General features: G+C 39.9%; 1 protein-coding gene across 4 annotated transcripts in view; it reads left to right on the forward strand.

Annotated features, from left to right (window-relative positions):
• Nucleotides 1-20,195, forward strand: part of STX11 (syntaxin 11) — a gene marked incomplete at its 5' end in the record, with an annotated part of 47,783 nt that overhangs the window by 693 nt on the left and 26,895 nt on the right. The window contains one exon of one of the 4 annotated variants that reach the window (XM_081295446.1): nt 6,333-6,385. The exons of 1 other annotated variant lie outside the window; for it this stretch is intronic. Coding sequence is in view for 1 of the 3 variants with exons in the window: in XM_081295444.1 (XP_081151570.1) it covers nt 6,852-6,861 (10 nt within the window). Of the gene's footprint in view, nt 1-6,332; nt 6,386-6,476; nt 6,733-6,759; nt 6,862-20,195 lie in introns of those variants that run through there. 2 more of the 4 variants (XM_081295445.1, XM_081295444.1) reach the window with 2 other exon arrangements.

Raw genomic sequence — 20,195 nt, forward strand, 5'->3', positions numbered from 1 at the left:
AAACAATTTCCACTTTTCATTTTCTAACCCTCTTTGTGTACCATGCACAAAGAAAATGAGCTTCCTATAAACAACAAGAAATTTGCTTTACTGTGAGAGTTATTTCATAGAAATATCTCATGGAAATATGTTGTATCCATCTTTGTATTAAAATAACTTTTCCCAGTCTATTTAGTGTTCCACAATGTTCTTTGAGAGCAGATAACAAGATAAAAGTAATTTGCTTTGGAAAGTCCTTGGTTTTGGTTCTTCTGTAAATCTTTGGTGGTGTTCTTGGATTCTTTATTAATGGTTAAAAACACGGACTTTTGTGTCAGACCCTGAATTTAAATCTAGTATGTCTATTTGCCTGAATGGTGGACAGGTGTCCCTAAGGCTCCAGTTACTCCTCTGTCAAATGGGGTTGAGTTTTATGTGCCTCTTAAATTTGTAGAGAGTTAAATGAGATGTTATATGAAAATGTGAATGCAGTGTTTGGTACACTGTACGGGAACAACAAGTATTGCTAGCTTTAACATTGGCATTAGCATTCTGAGTTTTTTTTTTTTTTTAGGATTCTGGCATTTGCTAATAATACATTCACATTTAAATTTTGCACTTCAAATTTTAGAATCTGCATTCTCTGATAAGGCTATATATAATAATGATGGTTCATTTGCAGTACTGACGATTTTGCAGATTTCAATACATATCTATAAACACTTTAAAGCTTATTAGATATTTAAATACTTAAAACCTTAACAACCTGCTTCACAATTCTCATTTTTGTATTGCCATAAATTACATTATGTGTAGAGAAGTTCTATACAAAAAGAATTTGTCTGTGGATATTTTTCTGAGCCTGAGTGGACTAGAGAAAATTTTATATAAATCTTATATGGCACACAATATGGTTGCTTCATAAGGATAACCAGTGGATTGACATAAGAATATGATAATATTATCAAGGAACCTTTTTGTAAGGACCATAGTTAGAAAATTTTCAGAGATGGGCTTTAGAGACTATATAATCTTGCTACTAATTAAGGATATTGCTTCTGTTAGGATCCCAAAGGGAAATGATGGCACATTCTAATTTGGATAATTGAAGCATGGTTTATAAATAAGGGGACTATTATAAAATCAGGGATAAGGCTTATAGTGGAACACTGGAAAAGGATCTCTGGAACCAGGAGGAGGAGAGTCATGCACAGCAGACCAGCTCAGAGAAGCCCTGACCTTCTATGGAGGGGCACAGGCGGTCCTGCTGTTTGAAATTGATTCCCTGAGCCCAACCCGTGCCTCTGTCCTCCTGCCAGAGTTCTCTACTGGCCAAACCAAACGGAAGCCATGGGGCACAGGTACCCGTTAGAATAACCCATTCAGATCAGCATCCCTGGGCCAAAAGCCGGGTGGAGGCAGGGACAAGATGGATTTAGAGGGGCAAGCAGAAGATGTCACTCATACACCAGCATTTTTTTTATACGCCAGCATTTTATAGAAATATAGGATTTATTTTCCCCCTATATTCAGCATTGGCAAGTGTTTATAAACATGCGCTGTATAAGATCTTCAGAGAAATTTAGTTTTAAGGTGTTTTTGTTTTTGTCTTTACCAGAGAGGAAAGAACAATGGGGAGAGGGAACTAGGAATTTAAAGTCTACATTCTATAAAAAATAAAAGACTGTTTTCTATAGGAAAGCGAGAGAGATAGTTGTACGTCTCATTAGGTCTGAGTATGTCCCTCTAAAAAGGCATTCAGGGCCCTAAGCTCTCTTTCACATGTGACCATGGTAAGATACAGCGCAGATCTACAACTTTTTCAACAAATTGTATTGACAGTCCCCAATATCTGGGCATTGTGTGAGGCTTTGAGAAAAAAGTAGTACATAAAACAGACACAATCCCTGCCCTTTTGAAGTTTATAGTCTAGTAGGTAAGGGAGGCAAATGATGCAGCGAAAGACTTAAATAGTTTCATAGATTGGATTCATGAAGGTCCCCATCAAGTGCTACAGAACACGGGACCACCAAGTGTCCAAGTATAATATTTACACATAAAAATTAGAACTGCAGAGCAGCCAGCAATGTACAAAGGGTTTTTAAGCAGTGCATTTCCTCCCTCCCAAAAGAAACATCTTCAACTCAAATTTTAAGTAAGCCTGTTCTGGAAAAATATATCCAAATGTGGTTTGTGAGACAAGACAGTATGGCTACGAGGATCTAGAAAACTCTCCAATAAAGTAGCCAAAGAACTGTCCACATTAAAAGAATTGTTCTATTCTGCACTACCTAAAATAGTAGCCACTCATGGTGGGGACTATGAAGCACTTGAAATGCTGCTAATGAGACTGGGGAACTGAATTTTAAACTTTGTTTAAGTTTAATTAAATTTAATTAGCCACATGTGGGTATGGTAAGATACAGTGCAGATCTAGAACAAGATATGTTAGCTGGGGCTTGCTGAGCACAGCTGCTTCATTTAACTTCCTTTCCTTTCAGACAGGGTTGATAACCATTTCTCCCCCCACACACACTCACACACATAACATCATGTGCTGTGCAGGGTATCAAATAGGGAGAAATCAAAGACAGGCTAATAAAATAACAAGTGTTAGGAGGTAGAGAAATTGAAACTCTTGCATCTTGCTGGTATGAATGGAAAATGGTGCTTCTGTTGTCAAAATGGTATGATGCTTCTGCAAAAAATTAAACGTAGAATTATTGTATGACCCAGCAATTCCACTTCTATGTACGTACTCAGGAGAAATGAAGGCAGGGATTCAAAGAGGTGTTTGTATCATGTTCTTAGCAGCATTATTCACAATAGCTAACAGATGGAAGCAACCCAAGTGTCCACTGATGATGAATGCATAAACAATATACATGTATCATATATATTTATATTTATATATGATATATGTATTATATAGCATATATTTATATGTACAAAAATATATATACATACCATAAAATTAAGATTATACACACACAAACACACTCAGACAATGGAATATTTATTAAGGCTTAAAAAGGAAACAAATTCTGATGCATTCTATGATGTGGATGAACATTAAAGACTTTATGCTAAACGAAGTAGACCAATCACAAAAAGATAAATATATGATTCCACTTATATGAGGTACTGAAAGTAGTTAAATTCATAGAGCCAAAGTAAAATGGTGGTTGTGAAGGGTTGGTGGGGAGAATAGGGAGTTGGTATTTAATGGGTACAGAGTTTCAGTTGGGGAGCATGAAAAAGCTCTGGAGATGTGCAGTGGCAGTTACCTGACAATGTGAATGGATTTGATGCTGTAGAATTGTATATCATAAATGGTTACAATGGTGAAATTTATTTTATATATATATATATCAGAATAAAAGAGGAGAGGTTAAACACATTCTCTAGCATGGAACAAACAAAATGGTAGTTGATGATTACTACATGGTGTGGGGAAGTAGGATTAACACTTGGCTGAAGGCTGTGGCAGTGTCACATGCAGTTCAGATGGGTGGTTTCGTTAAATGACCTCCCACTCCTGAGATCTGATGGCTTTACAAACCCTGAAAATTTGGAATGCCAATGGTGTCCATGATGACAAGTTTTCATATGGCACCATGTCCCTCTCTAAGTGTTGGCCTTGCGGAACTATCTATAGTCCTCATGAGTTTCCATTTCTTAAAACAAAAACCAAAACAACAATAAGACCAAGAACCAAACTGGAGGTAAGAGCCAACTTTTCAACAAAATTTATAAGAAAGAAGACAAGCTGACGGTGAAGCTCAGTGGTGAAGCACTTGCTTAGCATGCACAAGGCCATGGGTTCTATGCCATCTCTGCAAAATCAAATGCAGAAAAAATCCAAGAAAAAATCCAAGAAGACCAACCAGGGATTTTGGTAGCAAACTGCCTTACTGACAACTTCAAACTAAGAGTATCAGAAATAGAACTCTTAATTCCCAGCAATCCTCTCCTTGCCACCTCCCACCACCCCATTACCTACATCTCTGGCGGTCTTCCCCATCTCAACATAAGGGCCTCTTTTCTTCTAGCTGCCCTGAGTAAAAACTTAACTCTTTGACTCTTCTTTATCACATCCTACATTTCATTGATCAGCAAGTCCTAGCAGAACCTGACCACTTCTCAGCTCCACTATTATGGCTTCATATTAGTCAGCACTTTCTACAGAAACAATCAAGAGAATAGCTAGCTAGCTAATGCACATACAAATGTATTTATGAGGAATTGGCTTAGTTATGGAGGCCAAGAAGTCTCAAGACAGCATTCAGCAAGCTGGAGACCCAGAAGAGTTGATAGTGGAGTTCCAGTCTGAGCCCACAGGCCTGAGAAGCAAGAGAGCCAATGGTATAAGTTTCAGTCTGAGTCCAAGTCCAAGGTGGGAGAAGACTGACATCTCATTTCAAAGACAGGCAGAGAGAGAATGCATGGTCCTGTACTCAGCCTTTTTGTTTTATTCAGGCCTTCAGTGGGTTGGATGAGGCCCACTTGCTTGGGGGAGGGCAATTTGCTTCACTAAATCTACCAAATTTTAATCTCATCCAAAAACACACTTATAGTTATACCCAGAATAATGTCTAGCCAAATATCTAAGCATGCCATGGCCCAGTCAAGTTGATGCATAAAATTATCGTGGCTACCTGCTTCCATCTTGGTCCCTTAGTCTATCCTCATTACAACAGTTCAGACACATCATGTCACACCTCTGCTAAAAATTCTCTAGATGTCTCCTACCTTGATTAAAGTAAAATTTAAAAACTACCATGACCACTAAGGCCCTATAGGTTAGGTTCTCCATCTCTAGCCCCACCCTCTCTTACTCTATTCTTCCCAAACATGTTTCTCCAAAAAGCCAATCAGGCTCTTGCCTCAGAGTCTTTATATCTGCATACCTGTAAGCTTAAAGTGGTCTTAATCCAAAAATGCACACTGTTTCCTCCCTCAATGATTTTCTTATCTTAAAGGCCTTTGCAATAAATCCATTTTTAAAATGTAGCACTCCTCACCCCTTATATTTTCCTTCTTTTAAGTTAATTGTATTTTAGAACAGTTTTAGATTTACAAAAATAATGCAAAATGTACAGGGAATTCTCATAAACTCTGTTCCCAGTTCCTCCTATTATTACCATCTTACCTTAGTATGATATTCTTATCACACGAATGAACCAATCATGATATTTGATTAACAAAAGCTCATACTTCATTTGGACTTCCTCACTTTTTACCTAATGTCCTTCTGTCCCAGTATCCCATGTAGGATATCACATTATATTTAGTTTTCAGGTCCTTTAGGTTGTGGTGGTTTTTCAGACTTTCCTTGTTTTTGATGACTTTGACATCTTTGAGGAATATTGATTGGGATTTTAAAGGGCTTCCCTCTGGGTACTTGACTTTTTCTCCTCATAAGACCAGGGTTATGGGTTTGGGAAGGAAGACCATAGAGGGAAAGTACCATTTCCTCACCATATCAAAGGTACAGAGCATCAATATGATTTGTGGCAGTTGATGTTGACCTCGAGCACTTGGATAAGGTAGTGTTTCTCGGGTTTCTCCTGTAAAACTACTTTTCATCCTTTCCATGCTGTAGTTTTTGGAGGGAGACACTATGCACAGCCCAAACTTAGAATGGAGAGTCTCTTCCTTAGGAGCAGAGTATCTACAGAAAATATTCGGAATTCTGGGGGGGGGGTGTCTTCTCTTCCCATTTATTTATTCAATAATTTATTCATATGAAAATGGACTCACGAATATTTTTTACGTTGAGTTGCAATCCGGTGTACAAATTGTTCTCATCTTTGGCCACAGGAGCTCTTTTAGTCCTTCCCTGCGTGGTTTGACATTCCCCCATCAACGCAGGGTGTGTGTGTGTGTGTGTGTGTGTGTGTGTGTGTGTGTGTGTGTTTTACATAAGACACACTTTCTCTGTTTCTCTCTCTACACTAAATTTACTGCCAGAGCCTTGAGGGGGAAATCTTGGCAGGACTTTTACCACAGTGGCAGCCTTAGTGTTATCCAGTGAATGAATGGACAGGGCTGGTATCGAGGTTCACTTGGCCTGTTCTAGGCTGGCCATGGGAAGGCTGCATACAGGTTGCTGTGACCCCCGCCTCCCGGGCCTCCGCCTCGCAGGTCGGGGCTGACTCTGGGCCGGGTACAGCCTCTGACAGCCACACCCACCTCCCAACAGTTTCAAGCGTCCTGGCCACAGAAACGCACTGGACTGCAAATGTCACCAGCTCAGCGGGGTTTCCCCGGGCAAGTCCAGTGCCCCGGATCGGGCCCACCTTCCTGGCCTGGGCGCTAGAGAAGAGGGGAGGGAATGCCTGAAGCGGAAAACACTCTCACGGGCTTGACCAAGCCGCCCACGGCAGCGTCTGGGGGCGCACGGGTGAGGCCACCGCGTGTCCGGGGTTCCGGGCAGTCAGCAGGGCGCTGACTGCAGTTGGGGCGGGAACCGGCGCGCGGAGAGCGCTGCCGTCCCGGGGCGGGGCCTGATCCCCAGCTGTGGTGGCTTCCCCAAGCGGCGGGGGCTGGGCCGGCGGCGCCCAGATGCTGCCGCGGTGGCGCGGAGCTCGGGCGGCAGTGGATGATCCCAGCCTCGGCGGCGGCGGGAGTCACGAAGAGCGGAGCGGGGGGGAGGCGCGCAACAGGTTTCCCCGGCGTCGCGGCGCCCACCGCGGGACGTGCGCCCGAGCAGCACGGACTTGTCGCCTCGCACGCTCGCCCCGGATCGTGGTTGGTTTTTTTCTTTGTGGGTCTCTTTCCTCTCCCTAACTCGCCCGGAGCCAGGACGCGCCTGTCCCGCTGAGCGCAGAGCGCGGGGTGCGGCCGGGACTCCAGCTGCTGGGTACCGGATGCTGTACGGTAGGTAGGATTACGGATCTGCCAGGTCCCCACGCCGCCTCTAGGTATGTTGGGGACACACGGCATTGGGTTTCTCCTGTAGAGAGGAATGCCTTTTAAATCTTCATTATTATTATTTTTAAATTATAGAGGACAAGGGATTGAGGATTTAGTGCTTCGTAGGAATTATTTCAAGCCTACCTGTTGAGAGGCAGCATTTCTTAAGCATCTAACTAAGACCAATTTTAAGTTGAAAGGTGGAAGTGTTATTGTTTTAATTAAGGGGGACTGCATTTCAGTTCGATCACATCTTCACTTCCTATGGGGTGCTCTTTCTCAAAAACACCAGAGTGAATACTCCTTGACATGAACTTGATATGACTCAGGAACCAGGAAACACGGAGACATTGATACGGCCTTGAAACAGTTTCCACAGAAAGCCTTTTTTTCGTTAATAGAGAGAAGTAGTGGCAGCGCCTAGAACCACATTGTACCGGGAGGGAATTCTCTCCTTTTCTACTCTCCACTGACAGCAGAGATGTGCATGACTTCCTGTGGTTCTCACGCACTTGTTCAAGCCATTTCTCAGCAAAGGGAGGAGTTGTTATTTGCACATGAGTATCCAAAAATGACTCACAGGACTGCTTTCTTAATTGTGAGACTTTGTTAATGAACTTTTGAAAAGTTTGTGCTCCGTGCTTCATCTCCTTCCCCCCTTCCCCCACAACCATATTTAAAATAAAACTACAGATGTGAAATACCTGTGCTGCCAAACTGGGGCAGGCCGGGTAGAAAGTAACTATTCAAGTTTTCAGTTTCTCAAAGTGCCTAATGGGACAACATACCAGCTACAGTCACTAAGCTGATCTAAGATAACTCTTAAAATCATGTGCTTTGCCACAAAGCCCAAGAGAAAATTAATTTCATCATTTAGTACCGTTTTACTATTACTTCACAGTATGGTAAAAATAAGTCATTTTATGAAGTGATTGTAAGTCCTCTGAAATCAGATATTTCAGACAGTTTGTCTTTATTAAATTGGTGCTAGAATCACATGAAAATTGTTGAAGAAGGTAGATATCAGAGTTGAGAAATTAAATTGTTAAAGCAGACAAGTTCCACTGTAGCTTTTAGAAAGGGACCCTACAGGATGTCAACACACAGTAGGGAGAAGGAACTGTCAACTCCCTGGGAGCTGACTTGAGCTGAGTTCCACCTGAGACAACAGTTCCCAGGCACCCTCTGTGCCAGCTTCTTTACCTAGCTCTGGTTGTACAACCAGCCCAGGGCCTAAAGATTCAGGGAAGTCCGGCAAGTTATATTGGAAAATTCAATATAGCAAGGGGGGGTGCTATCATAAGTCTACAACCAACGTGGAGTTTCTGTCCCAGTCTTACTGATGTTTCTGCAGTTCTGGGATTTGGAATGCATTAGGTCATTGCTGAAAGAACAGGGAAGGTTTTAGTTGAGTCATCAGCTTATCTTTGTAGGCAGCCTATTCTTCCTTCAACAAGTGGTTTAAAAATACACTTGAGAGGTATGATTTTAAGGAATTTGAGTTAACCATATTTCATAATACCTAATGACCATATAAAAATATACCATCTATTATCACCCCTGGATAATTGCAGGCACTTTCAGTTATGTGCCTTTTAACAAACGGAGTGACTAATTAATAGCTTATAACTTTATAACACTATGTTGAAGCAACTTTATGCTCATTATTCTTGTACAGAAGTCTGTCCTGATCTGAGGTTTGGCTTTCCATGACTTCAGTTCCCTGGGGTCAACTGAGCTCCAAAATATTAAATAAAACTTCACAAATAATAAAGCATTTTGAGAGACAAAGAGAGAGGAAGAGAGGCCATATTCACATAAATTTTATTACAATATTATCATAATATTAAGGTATCATAATACCTTAATATTATGATTAATCTCTTCCTGTGCCTAATGTATAAATTAAACTTTATCATAAGTATGTGTATAAAAATACAGTATATATGGGATGAATATTATCCAGTTTTAGGCATCCACTGGGAGTCCTCAGACCATATTTTTCAAGGATAAATGGAACTACTATATGTTAAAATTTCCCATTTCTCTGAGATAGTCAACCAGAAGAGGAACCAATGCTAAATTTTTACTTAAATTTTCACATTTAATTTCTCCTTTGAGACTCTCAAAGTTACATTTTCTATGAGGAAAAAAAAAGGTTAAGAGTTTTATTTATCACTGTGCTCCCTGATCTTGACAAAGGCCTGAGTCATGACAGGTATAAGAAGTATTTATTGATTTGAATAATGAACCTTACATGAGAGGAGGAGCTGTTTGGTAGATAGAGAGGTAGGAGACCCCAAAGAAGGAAGAACACGTACAGCAGAGTGCAACAGCATTGTGTGGTCAGGAAACTCCAGCCTGTGGGCACTGGGGGAGGGCTGGAGAGACAGGCAGGGCCAGATCACCAAGGTCCATGTGCCAGGTAAGAGCTGTGGTTTTATCCTAGATACCTTTGAACAAACGGATGGTGTTGTCAGACACATGTTTAAAAAACAAAACAATTTAGGGAAATAAGGCATAGAGTAGAATAGCTGAAAGTGACCTTGACCTTACATTATTATAATATCCGAGGTGAGAAATTAAAGAAGGCTTTAATGAGGCAGTGACAGTGAGCAATGGAAAAGGGGGGAAGGAGCTGAGAGATGTGCAATGGGTAGAACCCAGTTGCAGTTTTAAAGTGTACAGTGAGAAAGGGGGAGGAGTTAAGATGGTACCTGTATTTCTAGTTAATGACAGGATAGGATCATCCTATTAAGTGGAAGAAAAGGTTTGGGCTGGTGGATGATGAGTAGCTTGCACAGTACTTGACATATAATCAGTGCTCTCCTTAAGCAGTTTTGGATGGTTAATAATAGCTAAATACCTGTGCTAGATACTGTCCTAAGTTCATTACGTGGATTAAGTCCTTTACTCCTTACAGGAATCCTGTGAGAGAAGAAGCTACCTTGACGGTTGGAAAAAGTGCAATGTTAATAGTTGACAGAGCCAGGAATTGATCCCAAGCACCAAAGCATGCATTCTAACCACTCTGCTCTAATATGCTTCTCAGTGAACAAATGAGGTTTTGGACTATGTGAACCCAAGTTGGAGTCATTCTCCTCATCCCAGCAATTCTTCCCCTGCCGGGAATACCCCCAATACACAAGATGGGCCCCCAGAGGCCCTCTTGTGCCATATGGCACCCCTTCATCACCATCATTCCAAAAAATACACAATTGATCTAGGAATAAACGTGGAGATATCAGAAATTTCTCCTGGGAATTTAAACATTTTAATGGAGACTCACAGGACCTGAAGTTTCCCAGAACTTGAACCATTGTTTCCACAGGGCTGTCTTGGTTACCATACTTTCCCAGCATTGTATGTTCAGCTCTTGATGTTTCTTTTTTCTTTTGGGGTACTGTCTATTGAACCTAGGGTCTTGTGCATGCCAGGTAAGCTGTCGACCACTAAGCTATACCCCAGATCTTTTTATTTTATTTTGAGCTAGCCTCTCACCAAGTTGCGGAGGCTGGCCTCAGACTTGCATCATCCTGTCTCAGCTCCTGAGTGGCTGGGATTAGAGATGTATGTGTGTTCACTTTAGCTGGCAGCTTTTTGTGTTTCTTAGGTGTATTTTGTTGCTAAGCTCTTCCACAGGGAGGCAGGAAGGCTGGCTGGACAGGAGGTTATTAATCTATGGATTGGGCTATTGGTAGAAGAGTCACCTAGCAAAAGTAGGTAGGGACACACCAACTTCAAATCAGGTCTTGATTTCTATTTGAGGTATCTAAGTAGATGCCTTGGTCCCCCAAAAGGCATTTGGAACAACAACCCTATCCCTCCCACTACCCATCAAAATGTCTAGCCCAAATTCATCACTATTCTGTTTGATGATTCAAGCTACCCTGATTTGGGTTGACACCCTGATTTTTGTTCAGAAAGCAGGGTCTGATTATCTTTTCCTCAAAGACTGTCAGTTTGGACCAATTAAGAATTATAAACAATGGCTGGGCACGGTGGCACATGCATGTAATCTAATAGGCTTAGGAGACTGAGGCAGGAGGATTATGAATTCAAAGCCAGGCTCAGCAATTTAGCAAGGTCCTAAGCAATTTCGTAAGACTCTGTCTCAAAATAAAACACAAAAAGGTCTGGGGATGTGGTTAAGCGCCCCAAGGTTCAATCCCTGGTACGGAAAAAAAAGGAGTTTTTAAAAGGAGTTTTAATATTGTACCCCAACTGAATCAGCAAAGTTGCTGGAAATTTTAAGCTCTAAAATGTTCAGATATCTAAAACTTAAAGTTTTAAAAGTTTTCTTCTCATATGAATTACGTGTTTCATTTGACATTTCTTCAGATTTACCAGGAGATCAAGATGTTGTTAATTGCCCACTGTATGAGAGCAACAGAAAGCTTTCTGGGGTGATCCACACACCTGTCCCTCGGTTTTGATTCTGTGTGTCCAGCTATAATCCATTCAGTGCTTGGATAATAAGAAAGGGAAAGGTTTCAGCCAATATTTCATGTGGATTTGTCCTGCTTCTTCACTTCTTTGGTTTTTCTGAGAGATGGGAATTGCTGGAATTGAGCACTCTGGTAGATCTGAGTCCCCTCCCAGTGCTAACCATTCTATGATTTTCCCTGGCAGTGAAGCGCTCTGTCAGCTGAGCCCTTGTGGTCCACTTCTTCTGAACCTCTCAATACCATCCATTGGCTGTGTGTCTCACTCAGGTTCCTTGTAAAGCTTCATAATTTCCTAATTTTTAGTGTAAATCAGAGTTTTAGAATGGGTAATTCTCAATTACCTTTGAGATAATTAAATGTTTTTTTTAACTGAAAGTTGTTTGTTTATCTTTTTAGTGAATACTAAGATAATTCAGGTGCCAAGTCTCCCAGAGTAGTAATTCCATAGCATATACCCAGGTGTTCTACTTGTTTCCCTATCCAAAGATATGGAGCAATGTTCCTTGCGTAACTTATTGGGTAATGATGTACAATTTCAGCTTTTTGGAATAGTGGAAATTACTCTTCATATGGAAACTGAGAGTTTCCATGTGACACAAGTATTGTTCTGTCTGTTTCTCCATTTTAGGCTTACAGTCATGCACATCTCTTCTCCTGGTTTTAGTTATAATTTTCTACTATCTAACTTGTCATATTGATTGGTGACACAAATCTATTGATTTGGGGTACAGTAAGATATAGTGTGTAAACTGAATTTCATAATATTTCTGTATTTCCCCCCTCCCCCTCCCCTATTCCCTGATCACTGTATGGTAAACCAACATAATATGTTTAGGTGACAATATTATATAGGTCTATATTATTTACAAACTTTTCCCATATGTATTCTCTTTTAATTCTCATAACAGCCTGAAAAACAGTATTACTATTGTTGTTGTTGTGGCTGTATTAATGTTTAATAGAGGAAGGAAGCTCCAGAGAAATTGAGTGACCACCTCATACCCTAGAAGTTGTGTGCAGAGGTCAGCTACATTATTCTGTCAGTTCTTGATGGAAAGGGGCAAGTTCACTGTTGCAGGACAAGTTCCCAGGAAGCAGACACCATGAGACTCTGAGATTTGCATAGGAAGTTTTTATTAGGAAATGATCTGGGGATGACACAGGATAGAGAGGGGAAATGGAAGGATTGCTTAGAGGGAGAAATGGAATATCAGTGTGTGCACAACTCTAAGCTTTGGGGCTGGGATGGCCTTCAGAATTGTTTTGCCACCATGAAGCAAGTGTGCTAGACTGCAAACCTGTATATCATGTTATGGGACTGAATGTTGTAGGCAGTGGGCAATTGTAAAACAATAGTGGGTATTTATATATCTAAACATAACAAAGGAACTGTAAAAAAGCAGGATAAAAGATTTTAAAACGCTGCACCCTTATAGGGTATTTGCTGTGAATGGAGCTTGTAGGACTGAAAGTTGCTCCAAGTGAGCAAATATGGAGGCCTAGGATGTGACTGGATGTACCAGAGACTTTACAAACACAGTTTTTTTTGGCTAGCAAGAAGAAGAAGAAGCTATAGCACTTAGGCTATGTTAATTAATTAATTAATTAATTTTTTGTACCAGGGTTTGAACTCAGGGGCACTCGACCACTGAGCCACATCCCAGCCCTATTTTTGTATTTTATTTAGAGATAAAGTCTCGCTGAGTTGCTTAGTGCTTCGCTTTTGCTGAGGCTGGCACTGAACTCCCAATCCTCCTGTCTCAGCCTTCTGAGGCGCTGGGATTACAGGCATGTGCCACCACACCCAGACGTTAAATTTATTTTTAGAATATTTTTCTTCTTTCAACAATAAATTAAACTTATCTTATTGTAGCTTTTTTAATATAAACTTTTACATCTTTAAACAATTTTTGACTCTTGTAATAACAGCTTAAAACACATGTACATGGTACAGCTGTATACATTTGTTTCTTTATGGCCTCATTCTATAAGCTTTATTTCTGTTTTTCAATTTAATTTTATTGTGTTTATTTATTTTTATTTTTTGGCGTTTAATTTTTGTTTGTTTGTTTGTTTAAAACCAGGATGCAAACACACATTGGTCTAGGCCTGGGCAGGGTTGGGATCACCACTGTTACTGCCTTCCACCTCCACATCTTATACCACTGGAAGGTCTTCAGGGGCAATGACAGGCTTGGAACTGTCACCTGCTATGGTCACAAGGCCTTCTTCTGAAGCTCCTGCTGAAGGATCTTCCCAAGGCTGTTCTTGAGATATTGTTACTTTTATCAGAAATACATTGGTGGTGAGTTGCTTGGTTGGTTTGTTGTTTTAATCATAGATTTGCTCAAAAGCAGATAGTGTACCATGAACATTCCTCTCTATTAATGAAAGCCTTTTGATGTTGGAGTCCATATTTTTAGACTTTTTTAAGGGACCTGTTGAGGTCTGCAGAAGCTTCTATATACCATTTACTGTGAATGTTCTTGGTGATTCTTCTTTTCTTCTGCATTTCCCTTTTCTCTTTGCTTCTGCTTCAGCTGTAGGCTCACCAGGCTGTAGTAATTTCTCAGCTCCATTGTAATCTTATGGGACCATGCTCATACAGCTGCCTGTCTGTGAGCAAAATGTTGTTAGATAGTGTATAACTACATTAGGCTACAGTTCTCCCCCCCCCTCAACCCCTTTTTTCCTAAACCCTTGATCGGTCCCAAACCTGTCCAGTGAATCTTAGTGTGTAACCTATAAATTATAAAACATCAGAATTACGTAGACTATCTCAAAACAAAAACTAAAATACCAAACAAAAAGAGAAAGAAAAATCCAGAAAACAAAAGTCCAGGGCCACATTCTAGATCCACTGGAACAACCTATGGGTGAAGCCCGTGAATTCACATTTTCAGCAGGTTTTCCCCAGATGATTCTGACACATGCTCTAATTTGAGAACTATTGCTCTAAAACCTTATGCCTTTGATGACAGCCAGGCATGTTGGGATTTTTCAAATTGCCTAGAAGCCCTGGGGTCTGTGGGACAACAGAGGAGCAGACTTGAGCCTGCTGAGTTCCAGCAGGCTTGATACAGTGAGAGTCGTCCCTTGCTTTCCATTCAAATTCCTGAAGTGAACAAGAAAGAGTCTAGTCCAAATTTTTTGGCTAGCAAGAAGAAGAAGAAGCCGTAGCAACAGGATGAGGAGGAGAACGAGGAGGGGAAGGGGAAAAAGGAGGGGGAGGAATAGGAAGAAGAAGAAGAGGAAGAAGGAGGAGGAGGAGGAGGAAGGGGGGAGAGGAAGGGAGGGGAGGTGATGGGGAGGTTCGCCCCTGGCTTGACCTTTCACTATCTTGGGTAGCAGGACAAGACTTGCCCAATGGCTGCAGACAAAGGAGGGGAATTTACAGGAATTAGTAAACTTTCTAGAGTATTGGGAGGTTCTGGGAACTCTTAAGCCAGATGAAGTTTTGAGGTATTATCATAAAACTTCAATGACCATCTAATAGGATCAGCGAATCTTCTGGAAGGAAGGTTAAACATTCATAAATGCAGGCAAATATATTGTCTAAGTCACTGAAATAGGCAATAATTTTTCTTTAAAGGGGAAAGCACTTAAGCCTGTCAATTTTGAGTCATATCATTGCAGGAAATGTTAGTTACTCAAAGAATAATCTGATAAACTGCTAGCACACTTTGGTGTGTCTTATTCCCTTCTGCAGCACCAAACTGCTGTCGTTTCTATTCCCTCCATGCTTCATGCCTCTGATCAGGTTGTCTCTGTCTGGGTCCCCTTCCCCTTCTCTCTACCCAGCTAACGCCTGTTAAAACACTTTGAATGAGCTCAGACACCATCTTCTCTAGGAAGCTTTCCTCCCCATCAGGGCGATTGAGTTTGACGTCTTCCACTGAGCTGTCAAAGTGCTCCCATAGATCTCTCTATTATTGCATTTATTATCATTATTCTCCCTTCCAGCCTGTGAGGACAAGGAATGCCTTTCTCATCTCTGTGTACAAAAAAACTAGCCTCATAAAAAATTAAATGAAAATAAGCATTCAGTGAGCATATTTATTCATCAAATATCTATTGAGGATTTCCTAGATACTGGATGCTTAGAGTGCATTGCAAACACAACAGGTACAGCCCCTGCCCCTGGGGAGCTTATGGGTGAGCATTAAAGAAAAAAAAAGAAGAATTAAGAAGACACTATGCTGTTGTAGAGCTGGGAACCCAGCCTAGCCTAAGGTTGAAGAAAATGTCTCATTCTCATGAAACATAACTTATATCAAAATAGAAGCTAGGAGGCTGACTTTTGTTACAAGACAGGGAATCTCTTTTTTTGGGGGGGGGGGTAACTGGGGCACTCGGCCACTGAGCCACATCCCCAGTCCCTATTTTGTATTTTATTTAGAGACAGAGTCTCACTAAGTTGCTTAGTGCCTCACTGTTGTTGAGGTTGGCTTTGAACTTGAGATCCTCCAGGCTCAGCCTCCCTAGTTGCTGGGATTACAGGTCTGTGTCTCTCCAACCAGCATCAGGGGACCTCTTTTTAACAAAGGAAGATCTTTGGGTCTATCTAGTTCAAAAACATTGATAAATCTTTCACGTGTAAGTGTCCAGTATGTGAGCACACATGTTGGCAAGGAGACAACAAGAAAAGGACTCTTCCATTTATTGAGTAAAACCGACAGTAAGAAACAAGGAGTTTTTGTGTGTCTTGCTCAATTTTTGTGTCATTATTAGAAGTGAGTTTGTTCATCAATATGTAATATGCAGTGCAGGAAAATAAACTGACAGCTCTGAACATATAAACTTTCATTACAGATTTTAGAAAATTAATTTTAAGGATCTGATTGTTCAGCCTAGGAAGGTGCTTGACAGATCAGCCTTTGGGTTTTGTTGGGGGACATCGGGGAAGCACATCTACTCAGAGGAGGGTGTCTGTTCTGACTTCTCATCTTTTCACTTCACCTCCGATGCTTCCTGAGAGAGGCAGCAACACTGGTGTAGCAATTCATAGTCTCCACCCAGTTTAGCAGCTCACGCTGGCTCCTTTTTCTCCTTTGGTGACCACATCTTGCTCTGTTATTATTATTATTATTATTATTCCTTCTTATTTCTCACAGTAAGTTGTAAGCTTAATTGGGTATAGGAACAACTACTTTTTGGTTGAACCCAGGGGCACTTGAACACTGAGCTACATCTCCACCTCTTTTTATTTTTCATTTTCAGACAGAATCTCACTCAGTTGCTGAGGCTGATCTTGAACTTGTGATCCTCCTGCCTCAGCCTCCCTCCCAAGCCACTGGGATTCAAGCATGTACCACTGCATCCAGCAGGATTTAACTTTTTGATTAAATATTATTCGTAAGTTATTTTTGATTGGCACATCATATTTTATTCATTTGTGGGACATAGTGTGACTTTTATAGGTGTATACAATGTGGGATGAGTAAATCAAGCTAATTAACAGATCCATCACCTTGTTTGCCTATCATTTTTTATGGTGAAACATTTTAAATTTGCTCTCTTATTTTGAATACACAATACATTATTGATTATAGTCATACAAGATCTCAAAACCTCTTTCTTCTGTCTATCTGGAACTTTGTACCTTTTGAGCAACAATTCCATCATTTTCCCCCTCCCTGGGATCCATTAACCATCACTCTGCTCTATTTCTGAGTTCAATTGTATTAGGTTTCATATAAGGAAGATCATGTGATATTTTTCTTTCTGTGCCTGACATTTTTCACTTAGCATAATGTCCTCCAGGTTCATCCATTCTGTCACAAATGATAGGAGGTTCCCCCCTCTGAGAGACTGAATAGTGTATTTTGATGAACCTATATTTTCCTTATCCTTGATTTTTTTAACCTTTGAATTTTTGCAGTATTTTTGTTGCAATGTACTTACATTTATTATATTCAATAAATGAACAATCCTAAAGTTACTATCTAAATGAACAGGCAGCCCTTGGGTTGAAAAAGAAACCAGATTGACATGGTGATACATGCCTATAATCTCAACAACTCGAGAGCTGAGAGGCAGGAGGATCACAAGTTTGAGGTCAGCCTGGGCAACTTAGCTAGACCCTATCTCAAAATAAAAGTAGAAAGATAGGGCTAGGGATGTAACTCAGTGGTAGAGAGCTTCTGGGTTCAAATCCCCAGTACTAAACAAACAAACAAACAAAAACATTTCTTGTTTAACCTGACATCACAAATTGAATATGCCAACTGCTAACATGTGCATATTTAATCTCTGATTTTCTACCTTGAAAACTTCCCAGTTGACTAATCGCAGGTAAGCACAGATGAAGTCACCATGAAGCCACACTTTGCTGGCATAGGTGAGGGGTGTGTAATGCTCTGCTGTGTCCCATGTAAGTCAATTTGAACTCCAGCATCTCCAGAACAGACACCCAAAAGATGGAATTAAAAAACAGAAGGCAAGAGGATGTGTAAGTCAGCCTCGAAGTATGCGTTAAGTGAATGGATGCCTTTCCATGCTGTCCTATGGCCTGTCAAGGATTTGCACGTCTTTTGTCCATCCTTTACGTATTCCTTCAGTTTAGTTCAAGTATTATTTAGTTTATGGTCTTATTTCTTATGTCTTGATTTTATTGTAAATACTGTATAAAAGGAGCATTTGAATGATCAGGAAATAATTCTAGACATTTGTTCTTAAATTTTCTATTGTGTGTAGGTTGCTAAAGTCTAGGGTAATGGGTTTAGCCATTCTGAATCCAGTCGAAATCTTGAATTTGAACTTTTTGATAAAGGCTGTGGTGGCAAAATGGAATCTTTTCTCTTTGAAAATGCATGGCACTTTAGAGGATGGAGCGTATTTATCAAGGACTCAGATTATAGTAGTGTCAACTCACCTGAAAAGATTAACTGTTGGCAGAGGAAAGTCCTGCTTAGTCAGCATATTTTTGTTGTTTAGTTGGAAGATTTCTCAAGTTATTAATTATGCTGAAACTTTGGGTGCTATACGTTTCTCCTTTCTGTTGACATCTAAGTTTAAATACACCCACCACTGTTAGCAGCAGCATAAACACAATAAATATATTCGTTTTTATTATTTCAATCTAGTCCCAGCAACTAAAGCATAGATAAATTGTGTATTCTGGTCATTCTGGTCATATTTTGTCATTTTTTGCTAAGTTAGTAAGTCTAAACTAGGATCTTATTTTTAATTCATATTTCTTTGTTAAATAGCTGATAATATTTCACATTTTTGAGACTATTTTGTCTCTTAAAGATTGTCTTTCTGCATATTTGCCCCATTTTTATTATTATATAATTTTCTTATTAGTTGGGATTATCTCTTTATGCAATAGTGATTATTTTCATTATGTCTATTTTGGTAAAAACATTTTTTTTCTCAATCTCTCCTTTAATTTTTAATGTTATGTATTCTTTTTTTTTTTTTTTTTGGTTGTTCAGAAATCTCAATTTTTGAGTGTATGTGTGTTAGGAATTGAACTCAGGGGCCCTTTATCACTGAGCTACATCCCCAGCCCTATTTATTTTGAGAGTGTCTCACTTAATTGCTGTGATTGGCCTCTAATTTGTGATCCTCCTGCCTCAGCTTCCTGAGTCACTGGTATTACAGTTGTGTGCCACCATGCCCACACAGAAATTTCAAATTTTATGCATAGAATTTGGTTGGTTTTCTCTTTGACATATCTTCCACAGCCACAAATTTCATAGAAACTTATTATTTTCCTAAAATATTGGTAAATTTGCCTTTATTTTCTATTAATATTTTGTTATTGATTTTGCATTTTTAATTCTTTGATAACTCTGAGGCTTATTATGGGTTTATGGTAAGGATTAAAGAGAATGAAGTTTTGTCTAACTAAATAAGCCAGCTTGGTTGCATATGCATTGATATATATATATATATATATATATATATATATATATATATTTTTTTTTTTTTTTTGAGAGAGAGACTGGGAATCAAACCCAGGACCTTACACATGCTAAGCAAACACTCTTATCACTGAGCTCCATCCCAGCCCTGCTTACATTTTTTTTACCATATTATTTTGATGGCTTCTTGTTCATATACTAACATTTTTAATGTTATACTGACATATAGTAACATTTTAAATTGGTCTATTTTTCAATGTTTTATTCATGTCTGTTTGTCTCTATTATTTTTATGTTTGCCGAAGTGTCATTTTTATTATTTTTATTACTGTTTTATGAAAGTGTTAATGTCTGCTAGTACTTCCCTCAATTTGCCATTACTATGTTCTTTTCAATTTATAAAAAATGAATCACTTATTATTTGAGATTGATTTTAGGATCGTTTTCTTTTTCAGATGTTTTATTTAAACCCTGGTGGAAAGTTTGGATTTAGTTTAATCAAAAAATTAACTTGGGGAGAGTTTCCGATTCCACTTGTAAATATGAATACATGTTAATTCTAAAGTGGAATCTGTAAAGAGATATTAATGTGAGAGAGAAAAACGAACAGAGAGACAGAGACCTCCTAAAGAATTCTTGGTTACCCCCAAGCCAAAATTCACAGGATTGCTCTTGTGGTTGGTGGTTTGTGTTTCCAGAAAACCCCTGCTGCTGGCTTCACCACATACTGGGGACTGAACCAGGGGATGCTCTACTGCTGAGTTACAACCCCAGCCCTTTCTATTTCTTTTGAGACAGGGTCTCCCTTAAATTGCTGAGGCTGGTCTTAAACATTCTAATCCTCCTGCCTCAGCCTCCCAGGTAGCTAGGATTACAGGCATGTGCCACCAGGCCCAGCTGCTGCTGCTGCTTTTGGTTTGGTTGTTCTTCTTCTTTCTAGTTTTTAATTTTATCAAATTTATGTATACTTCGTTCTGTA

The sequence above is a fragment of the Spermophilus citellus genome (genome assembly GCF_964194105.1).
Source record: "Spermophilus citellus genome assembly, chromosome: 5".
Classification (NCBI taxonomy): Eukaryota; Metazoa; Chordata; class Mammalia; order Rodentia; family Sciuridae; genus Spermophilus; species Spermophilus citellus.